Raw genomic sequence first — 23,898 nt, 5'->3', positions numbered from 1 at the left:
TACAAATATATATTGATGAGTATAATCACTATGATAAAAATAAAATGATGCTTTTTTTTTTACGTCCCCAAATTTTTTAAACTTTAAGTTCACCATTTAAAAATGATAGAAACCCTTTCAATTTTGTATATTTTAATTTAGCTGGATTTCTCATATACAATTTTCTGGCAAATACTATTGAAACAGGTTTTTAAAAAATATATTATTCTACACTGAAAAAAACTTCACTTTGTCTGATAAATAAAGTTAAAAAGTGTGAGGCGTTTATATCATCTTAGATTCAGTTTCATGTTTAAATCCAGTACCTGTATCACTCGCGCAATTAATACATTTTGTTGTTGCGCTGATTTGTGTAAAATTATGAGGGTACTCATACTTTATTTAGGTTGTGGCGGACTCAACATAAGTTTTCATAGCAAACTTTCAGTTAAATAAAGATTATATTTTAGTTAATTATTAGATGGGGAAAAGGAAGGCTGTGTATGTGTGTGTATGTGTGTGTGTATGAGTGTGTGTGTGTGTGTGTATATATATATATATATATATATATATATATATATATATATATATATATATATATATATATATATATATATATACACATATATACAGGGCCGGCGATAGGGGGTGCATGGGGGTGTGTGACACCCCCCCCCCCCCAAAAAAAAAAAACACTGAATCTTAGTCGGCACAAAACGGATTCAATGACCTTAGTCGGCAATGCAGACTGATTTAATTTTTGCGATTACATTTTAAAATATTTACTTTCAATTTTTTACAGCATTTTAAGTTTTTAAAACTATTACGATTAACTTTTAAGACTTACAATTTTAAGTTTTAAAAGTTAATCGTATAATAAGTTAATCGTACTTATAAGTCTTAAGAGTTAATCATAATCCCGTTTTGATTGTAGGAGAAAGGTCAACTATATATGATTTATTGTCGGTTACCGGTTTTTAAAATATGTTTATGATCGTTTTTCTTTTTTATAAAGTGTATTTTTATTTTGTTGCAAGTTACAATGAATGTAAATAAAAACAAAAAAAGAAAGAGAACAAAATTAGTGAGTCTTAAGTATGATAGCGTATTTGACGATGATTATAAAAGAAAACACGAATTGAAACAACATGGCGGTGAAAAAGTGAAAACTAAACACTTTGGTGTCCCAGATAATCCTTTTGTTGCTGCTTCAAATAAGAATCTTATCACAGAAAAAACCATACCACAAGTAATTAATAATAGATCGAAATATAATCAAAAAATATATGACAGAATAATTCACATTAAAAACATAATACTTTTTGTTTTTTTAAATTAATAATAGGCAAGTAAAGCTAGTTTATCTTCATTTGAGAGTTCATCAAACCTGGAAAAGAAGCTAAGAAACTCTGCTGAAAAAGAACAACTTATACCACCTGCAGCCAAAAGAGGAATAGTTAAATGCAAAAAGTGTAGAAAATAATTTCATTCAGACACAATGTGTTACAAGAATCCGAGTTGCAGCAGCTACAAAATTTTGTAGCAGTTGCAACTGAAGTTGGCCTCTGCTACAAAATATGTTTACCAAAAAAATTTCTAATAAGCTCTGAATTTTTTTGTTGTAAAAAATGTAAAATTTAAATCTACTTTTACTTCCGTATCATTTATACTTATAAATTTTATTTACTTCTATAGCATTTTTTTTTTAAATACGAATTTTTATATTATTAAAATAATGCTTATTTTTGGTTACTTTAGTAATCAACTATACTATACTAAAATGATTACATAATAATGACGAAGAAACATTAGTCGGCAATTTTTTTGACTCACACGCCCCCAAAAAGTACGTGTTCGCGCCGGCCCAGTATATATATATATATATATATATATATATATATATATATATATATATATATATATATATATATATATATATAATATTTTTAAAATCAAATAAGATATAATATCAAAAAATATATATATGAATCAAATCATTTTTGTAAATAACAATAAAATTTAAAATGTAAGTAAAAAAGTAAACTTTTGAATCATTCAATAAAGTATTTATAATTTATGCAGCGATTCATTCCACAAATTTTTATCTACTTTCCAACTTAAGAATTGCAATTAATTTGATTATTGACGCGTATAAACCACATGCACCAATTATAACTCCGAGAAAAAGAAGAATAATATCTGTAAATCTTTCTCGAAATGATAGCGTTTTCCACTTTAACTTCATATGAAAATAACACGGAAAAACAAACATAAAGCATGTCGCAATCACACTCCCTCTAATACCCAATACGATAGCAAAATATGGAACATAAATTGCCACAATAACACTAAGTGTTACAAGAACTAAACGTGTAATAGCAATCCATGTAAAAAATAAAATTTTGCTTCTTTCGATTTTCGTATTCTCAGTAAAACTATCAACAAACTCGCTTACCACAAACATTCCTAAAGGGTAGTTTAAAACAGCGTAGAAAAGTAAGGCAATAGCACAGATTATATAAACAATTTGGTTCACAACGGCCACATTAAGAGTAACTATACTTTGTGTAGCTAAACCAAAAGTAATGCAGCCGAAGGTTGTAAAAAAAAATTTGACAATTGCTGTTATAAGGTAAGACTGATGAAGAGCACGATTTATTTGCGAGCTGTCAGCCAAGTTGCCTTCAATCTGAGGAAGTACAGAGTGAGAAACGCAAGTAAGCATAACAATGCTAACAGCTAAAGGAAATCCTTTGAGATCAATTAAAGGAATTTCTTTGGCATGTAACTTCCAGTTACCAGATTCAATAAAAAATATAATAATGCCAGCAGTAATGCTAACTAAGATGGAGATTATCGCAGACATACTGAGATAAGCAAGAACTGTGAGTTTTCTTATAAATAATGTTGGGTAAACTAACACGGAGAATATTATTGTTAGCAATTCAAAAGAGAGATGCGTATAAGGTTGGAGCAGTTCATAAACACTTTTACCTAGCAGCAAAATATTCACGACACATCCCGAAAATAGGTAAAAAATTAAAAGAGCATGCAAAACACGTGCACCGTACTCTCCCCACACAGTTCGTGCAATATCCACATAATTTAAATGCACTCTTTTTCGCTGCTTACTCTTTGGAGAAACCGCATACAAACAGTCGACTAATATTAAACCAGTAACATCTGCTAGAATACTCATAAGAAAAATAACTGGAACTACGGCGTAACCGCCTATCACCATACAATAAGGTAGACTGAAAACTGAACTTCCTATCGGCAATATGTTCCACATCGCAAGTAAAACAGATGCTCCTAAAATAAAAGAAAGTAGGATTTAGGATTTGATGAAAAAGAAAACGTTGATTGCATAAGAGAAAGTTTTGATGCCTCACTTACCTCTATCGTTAGATAATTTCTCAGCCAAGCTGACAAGCACTGACTTAGATGAAGTAATTCTTTCCTGGCAACTATTTAGCTGGCTTTGATAATTTTGAATAATTGAGCGTGTAGCATCGCGGTAGCTGAGTGAAAAAGAGGGTAGAAATAACGACGCCTGAAGGTCTTGCGGAGGCAGCTTACTTCCAATCATGCTATATTTACGATATGCTATAAACAACGATAGATTGTAAATCACGGGAAAATGCGCAACAAAAAATGTCATATCAAAATTGTTTCACTATAAAATCATAATAATATATTGTCTTACTTTAAATCAAACCATCTTCTATTGAATAAAATGCAGGCTACCTGCGTTATTGCTTCCCACTTTTGACACGTATGAGACTGTGTAACCATCTTTAAATCGCGATGATTGCACTTCACCAAGAATCGGTCTACGATCGGACATTTCCACTGTCGAATCTTCGTTAATAGTAGTTGAATCAAACATTTCTTTGTATTTGAAAGCGTTATTCTTCGATAAACTAAAAATATATTTAAAAAAAAAAACTTGAAAAGAAATATTGCAACGATTAAATTTGTTTAATATTTGTCCTTTGCAAAGTTTTTTGTATTTTCCTTCGCAAATATTTGGACACTCCTTTACTGTAAAAATAACACGAAGCAGTTCAAAGCAAGATGTTAACAAACGCTTTTTGTTAAAACATTTTTCGTTCAGATGATCTTAACGCCACTTTATTCATTGTAAAAACTGTAAAGCGTGATGATTGGCTAAAAGCTTATTTTTTCAACCTTTCAGTTATGTTATTTAAATACACTAAAACTTAAATTTTTTTTATTTTGACACACCTTTTTAAATGTTCTATTTTTGTTCATTTGCATTAAGTGTTTAACTTAAAACCTCAATCATAAATAAAAAAGGTAAATAAGTAAAAGATTCTTCAGTTAGTTAAATCTTAACGGAATCTAAATGTGATGTGAAAGAAGTTCTCTCAGAGTTAAAAATTAATAATCAGCAGAAATCAGTTTCCAAAGTAATAATTAAATATAAAAATCTTTCTGATTTTGCACTTATTAATTTTTTAATTTATATGACATAATACATTGTATCAAATTTTTCTAGATTTGTTAAAATAGAATATTATTGGCTTGGGATCAGTGGCGTACCTAGGGTAAATAGTGCCTGGGGCAAACACCGATCTCGCGCCCCTCTTCCCCCACATAAAGTGCTTAATTACAATTTTTTAATAAATGATGACACAAACTTTATTTTATATAATATATTTATTTTATATGATATATTATTTCTTAATTTATTTTATATAATTCTCGCTTATTGTATCGCAACCAAGCCTCTTTTGCGCCCCTTTTAGGCTGGCGCCCATGGCACGTGCCCTGCCTGCCCTACCCACGCTTAGATACGCCACGCTTGGGATTCTAAACGTTTTATTTAAATCATTTAGCTAACGACTGATTAAAATTCGACTCCAACAATTTGTAAAATAATCAAAAACGCAGGGTTTAAATTTCCCAATTAAATAACTATTTTCATTGAAATAAGGTTTTTTAAAATCAACATTAACAATAGTTATTAAAAATTTAATTTAGTGCGTCTACATGAAATGATAAATGATTATCTGAATTCTCATGATTTTCATTTATTGAGTGACGTGGATTAAATTTGTTTTTGAAAACTGACTCTGATGTAGAACTATTTGTTTTGCCGAACAAGTTAAAATTAGTGCAATTTAGAGAACCGTTAATTTATGACGTCATCAGTTGATGCATTTAATTATCTGCATACTAGAATAAAGCAAATCACAAAAAGGGGGTCCTATCTTGTTGTTATATTTGTTTTGTGTTGGCAAATATTACATGGAAACTACTTCGTTGTCAAGCAAGTTTTAGAGGAAATTTAATAAGGAGGATTTTTGATTAAGAACTTTTAAAATGCATTTGAATTTGTTTTTTTTTCACATTGTAATAAAGATATTAATATATAAAAACTTCCCATTCTTTTAATGCTAAAATTTATATTCTCATTCCAGTATGAATGATATTAAACTACTTAAAATGATGGATAAACACATAAGAATCATCAAAAGTTTAAATTTAGTTTAATCAAAACACTTTTTTTTTTAACAAAAATGTAACTGATCATACCAGTTTTTTTAACTAAAGTGTAAAGTTTTTATACAAAAGATGCTTTAACACAGTTTTACTTCACATATGCAACCAATAATGCGACAAATATTTTCGGATTTCAGTCTGAAAAGTTTTTTGAATAAAGATAACCTACTCTTGAGCCTCGAAACGCAAGCGATGCTTTTATTCGTTTTTGTTGAAGCCCCAAATAATGCATATATGATTTATGATCACGAATCTATAATGAATCCCTAATTACAATAGCATTATTGGTGTTTAGGGACAAGAAAACGGTTCATGTTTCCTGAATCACAAATATGAACAAATCTTTGAACAAAAACTTCATGACGTGCTTTAAAAAGCTTTACCTAATCTTATGCTTAAAATTTTCAGTTGTTTTAAAATAACAATAATAAATAGTAATAATTAGCCAGAAGTTAAACAAATCTCAAAGGCAAAATTTTCTTTTGAACATGTTTGTTATGCAGAGACCATTATCTTTTGCCATGGGGAACGGCCACTTTATTTGCTTAAAACAATTATAATTCAGTTTTTGTGAATTGGGATGCTTTAAAACGAAATTATCATTGTTTGATAATTATTTAATATCTTATTTTTATTCGCTTTTAATTTATTTATGTTTTTTTTCACTCTTAACATCATAAACCTGCTTATATTCAATTCTAAGTAAAAATTGATGTTTCATTCTTCTGAACATAAAAATCTTGTTAGACAGACAAAAATTTATAAATCGAATTTTCGAATTTATTCACTAAGACTCGTCTCAAAAAAAACCTTCCAGTGAGATAAGTTTTTTGTCGAGGAAAAAAAACTTCCCCGCCAAAAAAACAGAAAGTTTTATTTTTAAATTTCTTTATTTTCTTTTTTTAAAAGACACCAACTTAAACTGAAGAGTATCTCTTGCTTCCTACGAAAAATGTTATGTTTAACTATTTCAAATTTATTCGTAAAGAATGGAAAAAACAAAACTTTCATTTGTTAATTGATAAAATAGAGAGCATTAAGTTAATTCAAAAAGCATTGAATTTGATTAAGATTTTTTTTAAAAAAGTAATTTTTTCATAATTCAAAAATTTTAGAACGTGATGTTAAAATTTTGGCTCAACATGATCTAATAAAACTTATAAATAGGAAGGACTGAGTTTGTTTATCTAGCAACACCCATAGTAACTGTTTATTTAGAACTACTAAGATTGGTACCTCAAGAGACAATATACATGTACTCATTGTAGAGAAAAAGAAAAGTTTTAGATCTTATGGTTTTTGTTACCTTTTACTATAATTTATGTCTACAGCCACTAAATTGTTGCTTTATACCAAGTATTGCGTAAAACATTTAACGATAAAAAAACATCTGTAAGTGGAAAAAAAAAATCATATTGAATGTCATGAAAATGAGCTTGATGAGGATGATTGTAATGTAATAGTAAACTTTAAAGTTTTAAAGTCAATGTTTATTACTTATGAGTGTGCTGAACGTGAATTATCAAATAAAGTTATTGCCTAATATTATAAGTTAATGCTAACAACAAATTACAAAATAAAAAATGGTTTACAACTAGCATGTAATGCATGAAAATTAATCTCCAAATATAATTAATCTCCTCCTTCTCTTTAACCAATTTTTATCTCCCTTAGAAAACCTGCAGCTATAAATTTGCTATAATAGCTTTTAGAAAATTTATATAAAGTGTATGAACTGGTTGATAGCGTTGCCAGATTCCCGAAAATATGGTACCTTTGGACCTTTAGACGAATTTGTGATCCAGACTAGTATTTTTTCTGAAAACTTTTCTTTTTGACTGAATTTAACATTTGATGGACTCAATAAAGTATTACTTGAGTAAAAACTTGCGTTTCCATTAATTATACTGTGATCTAAAGTAATATACGATTCTTAAACAATGATTCATTCAAAATCCCGTAATTCTGATAGCTTACTGAAATATGTTGAAATTCTTTGCATCATTTGATCATCTCGCTTCGAGATTTTTTTTTATAGCATTTGATAGCAAACTTATTTTTAAGTAATTTATTCACATATGATAGCGAAATACTGAATTTACTAGCTACTTGCCTTTGAGAATCAACCATCTTGATGATCAAAAATGGTTTTTAACTTGATAACTTTACTTTTGGCATTTTCTTCTACTAGACAACCACTTCCAGCCTTTTTCTCATGTCCAAATTTGTTTTCAGTACGATTACGTCATAAATTGTCCTTCTTGGAATATTTTTAGCTTAGAAATGCCTTACCGCGTATACCCAGAGTAAAACAATTCTCATACCTACGCTTTCGGCGTTCATCTTCGCTTTTTTGTTCATCTTCGTTTTTAAATATTTAACAAAAATTTTTTTTGTGTTTTCTGAAAACTAGAAACTCTAAGCTTAACAAATGTATATAGAACGTTACGTATAGTCATTTTGAAACGAGGCAAAATTAAATTAAACTTTGCGGATTTTTAGTGATTACAAATTAGGACTTTCTTACAGCATAGGGCTATGTTAGATCATACCACGGTGCCTAAGCTAACAAATCTAATTAGCTGAAAAAATACCAAAGGGTATTAAAAAAAGGTTTACTTTCAGAGATATTTTCTCCTAAAATAACGCCACAAAACGAGTTTTTACGGCGTTATTTTGGGAGAGCAAATTTTGTTTTTTTTTTAAAAATTTTAAGTGTTAATTTTAAATCAATTGCAACAAAAATTAATTTTGGTGATAAAATTGCTTTATTAAAGAAATTTTTTTGAATTGTGGTTTACCATCTTAACGTAAATAGCGTATTTTAACGTTGGCCGATATTGCAAAAGCGTTTGAAAAGAATCTTTCCGACGGACAAAGATCCGTGTCAAATCAGCTACCACCCGTCTAGACTATCTTTTATAACAAAGCGGTTTTCCTTCTGAGCTTTTGTCGATACAGAAGACTCTCCTTTTTTTACTCTTCTGCGATGACAATCTTTTTGAGTTTTACTTAAAATAGTCTTTTTTACCTTTTCTTTTATATCGTCATGGGTTTGAACCTTAAATTTTATTAGTGTCGTATTGGAAGGATTCTCTTTCGTTTCTTTTGCGTCTCGGTAAGGACGGTGTTTTTTATTCTCCACGTGAAAAGCTTCAAAATCCTCTGATTCTGATGCAGAGTTTTCCGAGTCATACTCAACGTTACTAATAATTACAGCCTCTAAAAATAACAAGTTTTGCATATTACCATCAATATCAATCATAAATATCTATCATAAATATACTAATAAATTCAATGTATTTACATTTATAAAATTTCAGGCGGATACTGGATGCACCAATCTAGCGCAAATGCACTCTCCCTCAGGTCCCGATCAATTAAAAGGGTCGACACAAAACTCTACATAAAACTTGCACTTACCACTTTTATGATTTTGTTTCTTAACCTCTTCTTCTTCTTCTTCTTCTTCCTCCTCCTGGTCATCTTCACCATCGCTTATACTACTATGTTCTGAATCATAACAATCAGAATTTACAGCCTCGTCAGTTTTGTTTTCAGGATCGTCTAATTTTTGATGGCGTAGGTTAGACACTATCTAAATTAAATTACATTGAAATCATTATTAATTTACAACTTCCAGAATCTACTGCATCGAGAGAGCTTTACGTCTAGTGATGTACCGGAGAGGGCTTTTTTGACAAAAAATCCGGCCGAATAATATATTAAAAAAAAACTATTGCTAGTACACCTGCTCAAACTCAACTTGGAGAACGTCGGTGTCTTTCTCGGTACAGTCTTGATTTTTTATGTATCCACTTGCAGTCAATTTTATATCTATGTCGTTTTCGCGTTCAACTTCGTTGAACTTGGGAAAAGAATCCGATTCATAACCATATCGTTTTTTGAAAAAAGTACGAATGCATTCAACATCTCTTGCAAAATACCTAAAAATTACACCTAAAAGTTAAAGCTATAGGACCTAATTGAAGAGCTAAAATATGTGGCTTAATTGAAAGCAACTATGATTTGCATTAACTTTAAAACTCTAAGGTTATTTTGGATTAACCGTACATGGCAGCATTAACGTGTGATATTGAAACCATTTGAGGAAAGTCAATTACTTTAACTGTTTCTCCAACCTCTAGCATTAAATTGAACTCGTTGAAATCACAATGAACCAAACCTAAAGCTGCCAGCTGCATTATCAAGTTCATGCAATCGCTGTAAACAGCACCTGGATTCGTAAGTTCATTTACTTGATATCTAAATAAAAACTATTTTGAATAGTTTCGCTGACGCTCATCGAAAAATACAAAAACAATTTAATAACATTGCAACAGCACAATCACAACTTAAGTTAATGGAATTAATGAAAGAACTTACAAAGGGGATGCATCCATCAACTCCATAATAATGCAATGTCTATTAAAATCTACTGGACGAGGCACTGGATACCCATTGTCGAATAAAGCCTGGATGAAAAAAATTACGTATGCAAAGAAAGCCATATTCGAAGTTTTGGGTGCATAATCTTTTTTGACTCAATTTTAAGTTTTTTTTTTTGTTTTTTTTAAAGTTAAATCTTTTAATAGTTACCATAGAAATCTCTTTTGAACTTTTATTTTAACATGACATGGTCAAACATACCTTCATAAAAGCAAATTCTTTAGCTGCAGCTATCCTTGACAAATACAACCACGAAGCACTGTTACGATGTTTGTGGTAATCACGCTTTTCTTTAATTTTACGAAATGAAGTTCGACCTAATCTGAGAAAAACCATTGATTCATATATCTTATATGAGGATTTTTGCATTCTTTAAATAAAGCCAAACAGAAAAATTTGGAATCCAATTAACAATAACATTTTACAAGAACATTTTAAACTATTTACGAGCTTTTAAGTTTATAAGAAACTCTTTACATAGGTTTATAAAAAAAATCGTGTTAAAGCTCTTTGATTTTGTGACATTTTGTGGTATTCAACAAGTTGAAATATTTCAAATTTCTTCTTTCTCATCATCATAAAAAAAAAAAAAAAGAAGCCATGGACTATACAAAGATCTTCTTTTATTTCATTTCCTATTTATTTATGAAAAGATTTTAGACGGTCCTTTCCCCTCTAATTGACTTGCATTTTTCTAATTAAATTAAAAAAACAAATTGAGGACAATACCTGTGAAGTTTCATTGCATATTGAGTACCCTCTTCATCTGCCACAATATAAATATCTAAGACAAAAATAAAACTCAAAGCAAATTTTGAACATCCTAAAAAAATAATTTACAAACTTATATGATACTTTTATAAATATCTAAAAAGCTTTAAATCAATTATTCTTTGTCACTGTATTAAATTAGGTGTGCTAATTAATAACATAATTTCAAAAGAATTCGAATATTATTGTGATACCTGATTCTTTTCCCACACCTATTTGATTTCCGACAGAATAGACAACATCACGACTTGCTAAGGCTTTTAATGCAAGATAATCATACCCTGAATAGCTCAATCTATATCCAGTACCTATTTAAGCAAGAAAATCACTTTGATGAAAAATGAAAATCAACTCCTTAGTTTTAAATGCATTATTTGCAGCAATAATTCCATAAAGCTACATATATCCATAAAGCTTTCCATAAGACAAGGTAATCCAACATTTTGAATAAGTCAAAAATGAAACTCAACTACATTCACTATTGTGTATTCCTTCAGCTTGATAATGGATAAGAAATGTAACAATGGATGAGAAAAGTAACAAGCTCCACAAAAATGATCAGAGAAGAAAAACATCCAGTGAGCCGGTATTTACAACACAATGAAGATCCTTTTCTCTAGCTGCATCCTCACCTTTTTGAGAAATGGGTTCTTTGAATCAACCAACAATGAGTGTACAAGCATACAGCTGCTGTTGCTTCTCCAATTTCTTGCACCCAGAATAGATAAATTCGTGACAGACATAAATTCCTTGAAGGACAAAAGGTCCTTGATTTAAGAGTCGTTATTTTGACTTTCAGAAAGCATTTAGAAATGTGATGCACTTTATGGCTCATTTTCTTCTGTTTGCTTTTTGGACAGATCTATTTATATGATAATCTATATGATAAGGATGATTGACTAAGATACAAACAATGATAACAATTTATGATAACTGTTTATGATACAAACAATGATTATGTGACCTAGATAAACAATGATACAAACAATGATACAAACAATGATACAAACAATGATACGAACAACTATACAAACAATGTTAAACAATGATTATGTGAGATAAAAGTTTAGTTAGTAAGAGTAATTAATAAAAGTGTTTTTTAAAGGAAAAAAAACTATAATTACCTTGTCTACTATTTTCATAGCATAATAGTTTGTTTTTAACTAATTCTTTAAGTATTTTATGACAACCACCATGTTTTAAGCTGGCTATTTGTGAGACTAAGGACAAGGGGACAATTTCGTGATTTTTCATTCCCATTTCCACCTGCATAAAATTAAATTATTTAAATACAAAAGTCTTAAAAAAAAAAGAAATAATTATTTTTTTTAATATTAGGGCAGACCAGGACTAATTAGCTACAGTTTTAGTTTTTAAGCTTTGTCATTTCTACAAATGATTATCATTACAGTTCTCATAAGTATAAAATGGGTTTCCAATTATCAGGACTTCAAAGGTTCAAAGTTCAAAGGTGCTAAACCTAGATTCTCTCAGGTTTACTTTTGGAGAAGGTTCCAACACAAACCCAATAATAACATTCTTCATCATCAAATTTTCAAATTTTCATGATTCAGACTTGCATGTGTTACCTTTTAAATTTGTTTGATACAAAGATTAAGTAGATTATTTTGAAAATAACTTCATATTAAATAGTAGTTCAAACTACAAAAGTGAAAATGCACACTGTGAAGTAACCGCTGCTGAGTTCCTGAAATAATCTGTAGATGTTCCAGATTAGTTACACCATTTTTTACTTATTTTGTTTTATTTTTTAATAATACTCAATTACTATTATTATTTAAAAATATATGCTGAATTTCCTCAAAAACCAGATTGTCACATACCAGCTACGGGATGATTACAAAGAACTGCTTCTTTTAGCCATCTTGCTTTTTGGTGATACAGATGTATCCACAACAGCTCATGTGCCAGGCAGGTATCATAGTGCTAGGTGGATGGGAAAATTAATTTACTATTTCAAGATTTACTTATTTTGATCTTAATTCAAGCTGACATCAAAAGAACTCAATGAACTTCAGCAGTTCAATCTTCATCACCAGTGTCTATTTGCAGGCATGGCACACATGTCCACCAGCAGTTTCTGCTCCAAGAAAAGATATTCAAATGCTGAAAAAATTAGTTGAGTACAAGCAGTTGAATGAGAGAGCAGCTAATACAGCTTTGAACACATTTTGGCTACACTTTTGCTGTTTCAGTGAAATCACAGTAGGGTTGGCGTTATTTGATGAGGACATTTCTGATGAAGCTAGTTTATATGGTAGCTTTTTTAATGCGTGAAGGGCAAGATAGAATATGTAAGAGCTTCGATTGAGGATGCTGAGATAATTCTTTCACAACTATCAGATTTTGTGTCAGTTCATACTTGAGAGCTATTTGCAGCACTTGGTATAACAGAGGACTTCATTCATAAACATCCAACTGAGTGGAACACAATTGATGACTACAAGCTGCGAAGGATCAAGCACAGAAACTAAAAGTTGAGCTTATGCTCTGCAGGCCTGCAATAATATATAACTTTAGTAAATTTACAGTGAGTAGAGGTAAATTGGAACATTGCCAACTAGCCCACAATAATTGTGCCAACTAATGCCAACAGCTTTTTGTTTACAAAATGGCCTGCAGATCACCAAAAACACAAAATATGGCAGGTTAGAGTAAACCATACAACACTTATGTCTATTTGAGTTTATTTGTAGTTAATGCTATTGCTTTTTAAAATCGAAAATTTATAAGGTTTACAAAATTAGAAAAAAATCACAAAAATTGCAATAACTTCTTTGCGCATGCGCTAATCTCTCTGATAATACACTCGAGATTGAATTAAGCAGGAAGATTCTGTATAAGTTCTGAAAATTTCTGGTGGAAAACTCTAAAAATTAAATACAGTGTTAATTTACCCCCTGCAGCCATTTAGCTCTTGTCTCTTGTATAGAACACATTATGGCAAGGATTTAATATCCAGCCATATATAAATGCTTGTTGATTCTAATCTCTTTAACTAATTGGTGAATTATATCCATAACTATCAATATTTTAACCAGTACTTATTTTGCATACTTTGATTGGCAAACATTTTTCTTAGCACTTTTTTTTTAAATTTCCAACATTTACAGATTTATTTTTCCAACATTTATTATCACTATAGAATCTTTTACTTTTACTATTTGTTCAAATCAATTTAAAAAATGACAAACATTTGAATCTAAAACTCAAAAAAAAAAAAAAAACAAACAAGAAGATCTTATTATTCTTACTGCAGTTAGTACCCTGAAGTCCTCCCTTGACATATACTTCAAAAGTACAGCATCTAACTTAACCATTTTAAGCCAATTGTAAAGTAGTTAAGCTGTAAATCAAACTATAAAATAAAAGAACTTTAACTTTTGATCTTATAACAAAAAACATTCATTCTTCTTGATAATCATACGAAAGTGTCATTACTCAGGATAACAAAGAGGTCATTACTCAGAATAACAAAAGGGTTTTGCTCAGGTAAATTAAGCAAATAACAATCAGTTTTGTTTCAATATCTTTCAAGAAATCAGAGAATATGATCAAGAAAGAGTAAACAAAAATATAATTTCTTTCAGTCTTCTATGTAGTAACTGATAATATAAAAATGTTACATGTTACCAATAAACTCTCATTTCAAAGACTAGAATTTAAAGAAACAAAGCAAAGATGAAAATCTTATTAACACATTTTAAAGCATTGAATTCCTGTTTTTCCAAATATAATTAAAGCCATTAAAAAATAAAAATAAAAATATAAACAAATTAGTGATTACTTAAAAAAAGAGAAAAAAAAAAAAGTTAAGTTTAAAAAAGAAATTACTTTCACTTTACTCCAGCCAAATGTAATCAAATTTAAAAATTCAAAATATATGGTAGAAACTATAAGCAAAAGGTTGCAAACTTTTTAAACTTTAAATTCATCTGTCAAAATTTCATTAATTATAGAAGTACTATTCAATTATAAACATCAGAAAAAACACAAAATATATAATAAATAAATTAATAAACTTTTTAACGTGATATTGCACTTTTTATTTCTTTTACAAGTAATGATCCAATGCTAATCTTTTCACAATTAACAATAATCTGACTATTGCTCCCATCATTTTTAACAGAAAGGAGAACAGGTAAGCCAGAGGAAATTAAATTGGCAGCGAACCTGCAAATATAAAAAAGTAGTAGAACTAACACCATGTTAATCATAACAATCTTCATCCTCCACATATTTGTAATTACTTTTTCTTACCTGAAAACATTTTGATCTTCAAGAGGGGAAGGCGATTGAGTCATATTAGCTATTTCTGCTGTTTTACTAATTAAAATATGAACGGGATCGAAAAGTTGGCAGGAAAGTTTACTTTCTGTCATACCAGTCAACTTTTTTTGCTGTGTAGTAAATTCCTGCTGAGTTAGTGAAACTCCTTTCATCAGCTCTCCAACAGGAACTTTTATTTGAACTGTGAACTTTCCAGATTCAGTGCTATTTAAAAAAAAAATTCAATATCATTAGCTTCCATAAATAAGCAGTATGGTTTGCAAAACTTTGAAAAATTTAAAAATTAGAAATTAAGTTTTCATAAAATAAGATTTTTTTTTTTTTTTTTGGTTATTGCATTTTTATACTAAAAAACAATAAACAACAAGTAAAGGAGTTCCAATATAAAAATAACAAACCATAGATCAAAGGTCACAGGTTGAACAGTATCCTTGAAGTCAATACCAACCATAGCTAATATGCTCTCTTTAGCTGGAATACTTGCTACAGTTAAAAGCAGCATAAAAATTAAAGTTATTTTAGGAAAATTGCTATTTCTCTCTCTTAACTCAAATATTTTGTTTATTTTGATTGAAAAAAATTTTCTTTGCGGTTTTTAAATGTGGGGTTAATAGTTTCAATGAACTTGAAGCTTCATATTTTTACTCACAAAAAAAAATATTATTAAAAAAAATTGGTTTTATTACTATTAAACTAAAATTGAATTTTTTTACTAAAATAATTTTTAATAAATTTGCAACAACTTTACTGAAAACTGCTCCAATGTCACCAAAAAATATTTTTCATACGAAACAAAACTTTTACCAATTTCATTGAACTCCTGCATAAGAGCTCCTGATGATAATTTCTAAAAATAAACTTGCTTTTCAGAAAAGTATTTCAGCATCCAAACAATAAGAGCAAAAATACAATCAAAACACTAAATTGATGCACTTGGAATTAATGATTGGCATAATAATTTAATAAAAAAAAAAAGTAAAAATCTTGAAAATCTTTAAATCCTTAAATCAAATCTCTCTTTGTTTAATATTTCTTCATTATCTTACTTGCCTTGTTTTCAACTCGTAATCTTTTGATCTCAGTATTGGTTGAGTTTTCAAACTCTATTTCAATGGCAACCATGGTACTTGAATATATGCAAGGTGCACGAGGAAACTTGTAATATGCTATCAAACCCTTGCCATTTATTTTGCTGAGAAGTTCAAAAGACTTGAAGTTTCTAGGCTAGTAAAAAATATATATATACAGCTATCAATACAATTTATTGACATTCTTAGCAATTATATTCTTTCTAAACATTCATCTAAGATAGCTTAAAGTGATTTTTGTAACAGTATTGTTGCTTTTTCCTACTAAATTGAAGAGTGTTAAATATTTATGAGCTTTATTTGGAATATTTAATCATGATAACTCCTCAACCCAAAAATGGTTCATTTAGTTAACATTTTGCTTTGTTTGCATTTTAACATGTCAATATATCCTTTCACAGAGCACTGCCCCCAGGCTACTTACAGAAGACTGTAAGGATATGGTAGTACAATTTGTAGGATCAACAGATAGATTCGCCATATCTGAAACCAATGATGGTTTAATAGTGTCAACTGTATTAGGCTTTGATGGAACTGAAACTAAAAATTAACACAAATATTAGGATTACTAGTTTGTAGAGAAGAAATCATAATGTTAAAATAAAACTACAAGTTATAAAGTGAAAGAAAAAATTACAGTCATCTAAGTCAAGCAGCTGATCATAGGATTTTTGATTTGGCTGAATACTTTTCCTGATTTTTTCAATTTTATTGTTTGCTGGTGCCTGCACGAAGAAAATTTAAAATGATAAGAAAAGTTTAACATGTAAAAAGCAACAAAAAAAAATGAAAACAGCCTATTGAATACTCTGAGTTTAAAATAGAGACTGAAACTTTAGAAAAGTGTTTACTTGCACAACTACTTCATCTTCATCTTCCTCTGATTCTTCTTCTTCACTTTCCTCTTCAGAACTTTCTTCTTCACTTTCTTCATCAGAAGTTTCTTCTTCACTACTTCCACCTGACAATTTATTTTCAGAAGATTTAGTTATGTCTATTGTATCATCCTTTTCTTCTTCGCTTTCAGATAACTCCTCAAACTCACTCTCTAAAAAGAATGAATGCCAGTTAAAATTTCAAGGTCAATAAAAGAACAACAACTGACTTTGGGATAAATTCACAATTAAAATTTTTTTTTTTAACTAAACTTTTTCACTTTTAGAAATTATTTTTAAAAATGTTTTTTGATTTTAAACCATCACAAAAATTTAATACATCATAATGGAAAATTAAATGAAATTAAAAAGAAAAACAACAGCATAAAAATTTCAAAAAAAACAAAACAAAAAACACCACCTTCTCCAGAATCTTCTTTCTCTTCATTAGAATCATTTTCAGATGACTCTTCATCTTCAGTGTTCTTGTCATCTTCTGATGAGCTACTTTCTTCTCCACTGTCTTCTTCATCTTCATCTTCATCCTCGTCTTCTGATGAGTAAAAGCTTTTATCATTTGCATCTGGAGATGTAACATTTTTTTCTTTAGTCAAAAGGAACTGGTTTCCATAAACTGTTTCCATCTGCAAGGTTGAATGAAAAACAAACTTTTTTAATTTTACATAAAATGTCCACTTAAAAGAAAAATAATAATAACAATAACAGCAACAACAACAACAACAACAACAGTTAAAGAACACAGGCAAGACATTTAAGAATTAGGCTGGAATAAATCACTCAATCAGAAGAAATCATCAATTCAAAAACAAATATTGACAGGCTAGAAATATGAGAATTAGGCTAGAATTTAATTGACCATTCAGTAGATCTATAACACAATTTATCAATACTAATTTATCTAACCAAAAATTTTGTTACTAATATTATTGTTATCATTATTGCTTATTTTATTATTGCTATTAGTTATCATTATTACTATTATTAGTATTACTATCATTATTATTATTATTATTATTATTATTATTATTATTATTATTATTATTACTATTATTATTATTATTACTATTATTATTATTATTATTATTATTATTATTATTATTATTATTATTATTATTATTATTATTATTATTATTATCATTATTATCATTATTTTACTAATATTACTATTATTATTGCAAAGAGAGTTAAAGATACACAGGCTACTAAAACTGGAAAGGTTTTGGCTGCTGCTAAAAAAACTCAATATGAGAGTCATTTATGAAATGGAGCAACAAAAAAAAATTAATCTTGGTTTGGCTTCTTTACAATTCCATCAGGGACCACTGGAACAGCAAGCATACATGTACACAGATATATATAATCCTAATACTAATAATAATAGTAATAAAAATAATAACAACAATAATAGAAATAATAAAAAAATAAAATAAAACTACTAGAAACAATAGTAAAAACAAAATACTAACAACAACAACAAGAACAGCAGCAGCAATAACAACAATAATAATAATTGAGGTTTTTATTAAGTTTAAAAAAAATTTACCTCAACATTTCGTACGTTAGGATCAGGCTGTTCTTCTGGAAATTCTGGCAATTCTTGATAGCCATTTGCAATTGAATCAATCATATGAGAAAGTGAGCTTAATTGGTATTGACCACGATCTGCATGAATTATTTTTTCATAACATGTAATAGGATTGAAAATAAAAAAATTTTTTCGAAGAAATATAATTACATATGAGAACATTTTAAACACCAAATTATTTTCTAACATTGAAGATATAAACAAGTTAAACAAACCTTTGAATAAAGACTGCAGCACTGGAGCAGGCTTTTCTATTAAGAATATTTTTTTTGCTTTTTTCTTAAGATTGTTAGCACCCTGAAAATATTTTTGGCACTTTGGAACAGAAGAAAACTGTAAAAATATTAACCAATAAAAAAAACAACAACAACAACAAGAAAATATCCATTATAATATAATTAAAAAGATTAAATTATATTGAATTCTTACTTCTGTTTTATCAGCAGGAAATAAAAGAAATTTAAGAAAACGACTTCGATCACGAATGTCATAATTTTGATCATATTTACCAAGCTGAAATACATATTGACAAAGTGTGCGGGTCTAAAATTAAAAAACTATTAAAAAACCTATTGCTCTAAATCTCTGATAAAATGTGGACTCTTACTAAAAAATTAAATCAGTTTATAAACTGATTAAGCACACCTGTTTTGAGTTGGTAATATAGAGTTTAGCCCCCAAATTGATTATTTGAAGCTTTACAACATCTTCCTGAAAAAGAAGTGTAAAGATTTTTTAAAAATTGTTCTTTGCCATGTACGATAGTTTGTATGATTGTTTATATGGTTGTTTGTATCTTTGTTTGTATGTTTGTATGTATGTTTGTATGTATTTATACATGTATGCAGAAAAAAAAAAAGAATTTTAACATTGAGTCTATGCCATTTTTTTGAAATTCTTGAAGTTATAGTTTTTTACAGGAATCTGCTCAAACTATGCAAATCAAAATAAACTACTTGTTACCTCTGATGAAAAACATTTTGCCATTTTTCTCAAAACATCAGGGGCAATTTTTGGTATACGATCAGAATACTCGCCAATCAACCATAATATGCTGGCTCGAGCCATTGGCACATGAACCTTATCAAGAAGTTTTGCCATATGTGGTATAACTTCACTGTGGTCTTTGTGTCTCATTTGCAACAGTTTTTTAATCACTATAATGCTCTCGCTTACAACATTTTCATCTCGGTTTGAGAGCATCCGGATAAGCCCAGCTAAGCATGTATCAGCTATCTCAGGAATATTTGATGCACATCTACCTATAGATTGGATAGTTGCAGCAGCAAACTCTTTGTCAGAACTTGCAATATATGTCTACAAAAAAAACGTGTGATGAAAATATTAAATAATAGTTTCATGAAGAATGATTGATGCTCACACTAAAAAAGAAAAAACATTTCAATTTAAACAAACTCACTGTTCTACCTGAAATTCTCTTAAAATAGTTGGAATACTTGATTCATTTGCTAAATTTGTTAATATTTCGAGCTAAAAGAAATAAAAGTGAATTAAAAAACAATAAATTGGTTTTCTTAAAAAAAAAAAGTAACTGTTGAAAATTTAAATCAGGTTTAAGCTAAGCTATGCAAAAGTAAAAAAAAAAATCTTAAAACACTTGCCTTTAACTTTTTTATATGAGTAGGATCTCCTGTGTGCACAAAGAATGATTTTAAATATGAGTCAAACAAACCCTAAAAAAAGTTAAGTATTAAAAAAAAAAGAATAATAAAAAAAAAGAATAATAAAAAAAAAAAGAATATAAAAAAAGCAAAAAACAAATACAGGTTTCAAATATTCAGTAGCATGCAAAAGTTTATAAGCAGCTAAATTTTTCAAGTTTTTTGTCATAACTTTTTGACTTTTTACTAAAAATCAATGAAATTTTAAATAATTGTGTTGATAATGTAACCAAAATATTGCATAGTAAAACTTAGAAAAATTACTACTTGTAATGAAAGGGAGTAATTCAAATTTCATTGAAAACAGTTTATAAACAACTTCATGCCACATTAAGAAAATCAACATTTCATTAAGAAAAATATAATTATACTAAAATTAATTTACTGGAAATAATATTTAACTTAAATTGAATTTAAAAAATAATTGGAAAATCAAAGTAATCGTGAAGAGAAAAGAAAAATTTAGTAATACATGCTGTAGAGAAGAAGGAATCTTCTTCATGAAACTATTATTTAATATTTTCATCATTACCATTCATTATTACCAAATTTCTGAGCTTCATGATGTGGCTAAATCAACAATTAGCGTACTAGTTAAGAGATATAGAGACCAAAAGACACTTGAAAACAAGCATCGTTCAGGTAGGCCTGAGATAACTACAGAACATCAAGAAAGGACTTTGGTAAGAAAATCAAAACAAGATCAACACAGAAGTACTATCAAATTAAATAGCATTTTGAGCAAGAATTATGTCATTAAGTGTAGTGTAGATACTACAAATTGTTGCCTGCATCACCATACATTGTTTAGTTATTGTCATGTAAAGAAACCATTAATATTATTAAATAATTGCTCAGTCAAAATGAAATTTGCAAAAGATTGTTTGAATTGCACTTCAAAAGATTGTTTGAATTGCACTTCAAGTGAATGGTCAAAAGTCAGTGACGACTCAAAGTTTTGTATGTTTGGTAGCAATGGTATAAAGCACATGAGACGTCCGAAAGATGAAAGACTTGCTCATAAGCATCAAAAGCCAACAGTTAAACATGGTGGTGACAGTACAATGGTTTGAGGATCTTTTAGTCATCATTCTATTGGTCCACTTCATTGTATTGAAGGCATAACGGATCAGAATGTATATTTAGATATAATCAAGAATGTTATGCTGCCACATGGAGAGGAAAAAAGTCCTCGTGGTTGGATTTTCCAGCAAGACAACAATCTGAAGCACCGTACAAATTCTATCAAAAATTTTTTCAATTTCAAAAAAATTCCTACTTCAGTTTGGCCTTCTCAAAACTCAGATTTAAATCCAATAGAACATCTTTGGGAAGATTTCGATTGCCAAATAAAAGGTAAAAAACCAACCAACAAAAATGATTTATTCCAGGTGCTTTCGGATTGTTGGGCAAATATCCCATAAATGTTCTTATCAAGTTGACTCTATTTCTTGTTGTTGATTAACAATGTTAAAATCTAGAGGCTATTCTACAAAATACTAATGTGGTGTGATTAAAAGCTGTGGAGGAATTAGAAATATCTCTTTTTTGAATTTTTTCATTTGTTTACAAACTTTTGCACGATTATGTTTTAATCCAAACTTGAATTTCTCCCTTCCATTACAAGTTATAATTTTTTTGAGTAAATTATACTGTAATCACATTTTTGAACAATTGTTGAAAATTTCATTCATTTTCAGTGAAAAATCAAAAAGTTATGACAAAAAAATTTAGCTATTTACAAACTTTTACACATTCTAAGTTCATTAATTGTTTTTCACTAACTTAATGTCAAACAGCACAATTATGTACTTTTAGAAATTTGTTATTCTTTGTAGTACAATATAATTCAATATAATTGCTCTAGTCAATAAGCTATTGAGCACTTAAGTGATGAAGCTTTTATAAATCACAAATTTACATGGTCAAAACAGGTTGACACTGCACACAATTTCATTCTGATGATGGGGAAAGTAAACTTTAGATACTCAATGAAAAATACTCTAATTTCATCAGAAAAAAATTATGAAACCAACTAATGGAGAAAATCAAATTTAAAGTCATAAATAGTCATTTAAAAAAAAAAACCTGAAAAAAATGAGTTAAGAAAAAAAAAACCACTTTAAACAAAATAACCAATAATATTGGGAACACTTTGAATTTAAATCAATTGAAAAACATGCAGAACTGATAAACTTATCAGTTTGAACAAGGGTTTTGAACAAGTGAACAATATGAACAAGTAAAAAGAGTTACACACACACATGTATACATACATTTATATAGACATATATCAATTACACAAAATTTGCAAACTACATTTGACATAAAGCAATAGACATATATCATAACAGGCATTGAAAATTAAAAAATCAATTATTAAGACTACATACATAACAACTTATGATGTCAAAAAATTTATTTACAACAAACCAAAATGTTTAAAAAAATTGTATTAAAGAATATAGTTAACATATATTAAATATACCTTTCTTTGCAGTGACAGTGTTACAATATTGCTTAGAACTACAGATTGAACTTCCCTAAAGGTTATTAAATTATAGTTAAAACTTTTTAAATTATGCAACAGAATAAAAATGCGCATTTGGTTTGTATAAAATTTAAAAACCTGTGGCTTCGAAGGAGCCTAATCAATGCTTTTACTACCACTCCAACTTCAGATGAAGGTGCAATATGGTGGTACAGCTTGGCTACTGCCATTATTACCTGCATTAAAAAAACTTTAGGTCAAATAGGTAACATAATTAGGTTAAATTTCTTGCTTTTATCAAAAACTAAACTATACTTGACAACACATCTTTAAAAAGATACTTACCGCAGAGTTTCTACTGAGCAGCAGTGGTTGACATGATCTAAGTAACAATCGATGATCAGGATCCATGGAAAAAGCTTTAGATTTAGGACTTTTACCTTCTTCTTCCTCTGAATCACTCTTTTCAGATTCAGAAGGGTAAAACTTTTGATCCACGCCTGGTACCTAAAAGTAACCATTAATTTACCTTTATAAACCTAGGTATTAGTTTATTTTTATAAACCATTAAAAACTAAATATGAATTTTAGGATGAAAAAAATTAAAAACTTTTATAATCAAAATGTAAAAAAAAAAAAAAATTAATAATTGTTTTTTAGAAAAAAGTAAAATTTGTAATATTTAAATAAATCAATAATATAAATAATATAAATTTTATTATTTTAACTTTAAGATATTGATAAAATTCTAAAGTATTATGATAACTTTGGGAAAAACATCAACATACAACATTCTTATTTGGATCCAAAAACTGTGTGCGTGCATATCTAACCAACATATTAATCACCGCCACCTGGCCCCACTCATCAATATCAATTAACATGTTACAGAGCTTGCGATAGTTTTTGTGTATTAAATCGATTTTTTCTGGACAAACTTCTTCAAATGCAATAACTGTACTTCCAGCAACAAGCTATGAGAATGAGAGAAGTGATCAAAATCCTTGTATTTAGACATTCCTAGATAACTTTGAAGGAGAATGTATAAGTTGTGATGATTCCTAGTTTTAGGTTAATAAAACCATTTAGTAATAAAAAAAACCTTTTAAACTTTAAA

General features: G+C 28.8%; 3 protein-coding genes across 4 annotated transcripts in view; all 3 read right to left on the bottom strand.

The window, feature by feature from the left end:
- Positions 1–1,948: 1,948 nt before the first annotated feature.
- Positions 1,949–4,204, bottom strand: LOC145188103 (vesicular inhibitory amino acid transporter-like). Of its 2 annotated transcripts, none has more exons than XM_090076902.1 (3): positions 3,727–4,204; positions 3,376–3,585; positions 1,949–3,291 (listed from the first exon to the last, which is right to left on the bottom strand). In XM_090076902.1, exons 1-3 carry the CDS (start codon positions 3,866–3,868, stop codon positions 2,081–2,083), a joined length of 1,563 nt encoding a protein of 520 aa, XP_089933028.1. In that variant the 5' UTR covers positions 3,869–4,204; the 3' UTR covers positions 1,949–2,080. The 2 variants fall into 2 exon arrangements, with proteins under 2 accessions (XP_089933028.1, XP_089933029.1); XM_090076903.1 differs by having other exon boundaries at positions 3,686–4,094.
- Positions 4,205–8,257: 4,053 nt separating this feature from the next.
- LOC145187795 (uncharacterized) lies at positions 8,258–14,296 on the bottom strand. Its single transcript, XM_090086698.1, has 10 exons — positions 14,004–14,296; positions 11,853–11,994; positions 10,923–11,036; positions 10,687–10,741; positions 10,159–10,279; positions 9,895–9,983; positions 9,583–9,774; positions 9,260–9,455; positions 8,932–9,106; positions 8,258–8,730 (listed from the first exon to the last, which is right to left on the bottom strand). The coding sequence occupies exons 1-10, from the start codon at positions 14,067–14,069 to the stop codon at positions 8,405–8,407; spliced, it is 1,476 nt and encodes a 491-aa protein (XP_089942824.1). The 5' UTR covers positions 14,070–14,296; the 3' UTR covers positions 8,258–8,404.
- A 453-nt stretch (positions 14,297–14,749) lies between these two features.
- The window catches only part of LOC145188375 (AP-3 complex subunit beta-1-like), a 14,609-nt gene continuing 5,460 nt past the window's right edge, over positions 14,750–23,898 (bottom strand). Inside the window, exons 7-26 of the mRNA XM_090086690.1 lie at positions 23,570–23,755; positions 23,127–23,288; positions 22,920–23,017; positions 22,779–22,833; positions 20,231–20,302; positions 20,037–20,099; positions 19,572–19,925; positions 19,254–19,319; positions 19,038–19,151; positions 18,824–18,905; positions 18,567–18,685; positions 17,424–17,646; positions 16,979–17,175; positions 16,765–16,852; positions 16,552–16,667; positions 16,090–16,263; positions 15,844–15,886; positions 15,438–15,522; positions 15,010–15,243; positions 14,750–14,922 (exon numbers count right to left, since the gene is read on the bottom strand). Of these exons, the coding sequence (XP_089942816.1) occupies positions 14,775–14,922; positions 15,010–15,243; positions 15,438–15,522; positions 15,844–15,886; positions 16,090–16,263; positions 16,552–16,667; positions 16,765–16,852; positions 16,979–17,175; positions 17,424–17,646; positions 18,567–18,685; positions 18,824–18,905; positions 19,038–19,151; positions 19,254–19,319; positions 19,572–19,925; positions 20,037–20,099; positions 20,231–20,302; positions 22,779–22,833; positions 22,920–23,017; positions 23,127–23,288; positions 23,570–23,755 (2,679 nt within the window). The 3' untranslated portion in view covers positions 14,750–14,774. The remainder of the gene's footprint in view (positions 14,923–15,009; positions 15,244–15,437; positions 15,523–15,843; positions 15,887–16,089; positions 16,264–16,551; positions 16,668–16,764; positions 16,853–16,978; positions 17,176–17,423; positions 17,647–18,566; positions 18,686–18,823; positions 18,906–19,037; positions 19,152–19,253; positions 19,320–19,571; positions 19,926–20,036; positions 20,100–20,230; positions 20,303–22,778; positions 22,834–22,919; positions 23,018–23,126; positions 23,289–23,569; positions 23,756–23,898) is intronic.

This window comes from Hydra viridissima, unplaced genomic scaffold (genome assembly GCF_058129835.1).
Source record: "Hydra viridissima isolate aposymbiotic clone 2 unplaced genomic scaffold, HvirCarnegie_v1 scaffold_1, whole genome shotgun sequence".
Classification (NCBI taxonomy): Eukaryota; Metazoa; Cnidaria; class Hydrozoa; order Anthoathecata; family Hydridae; genus Hydra; species Hydra viridissima.
This window is presented reverse-complemented; position numbering and strand designations above follow the sequence as displayed.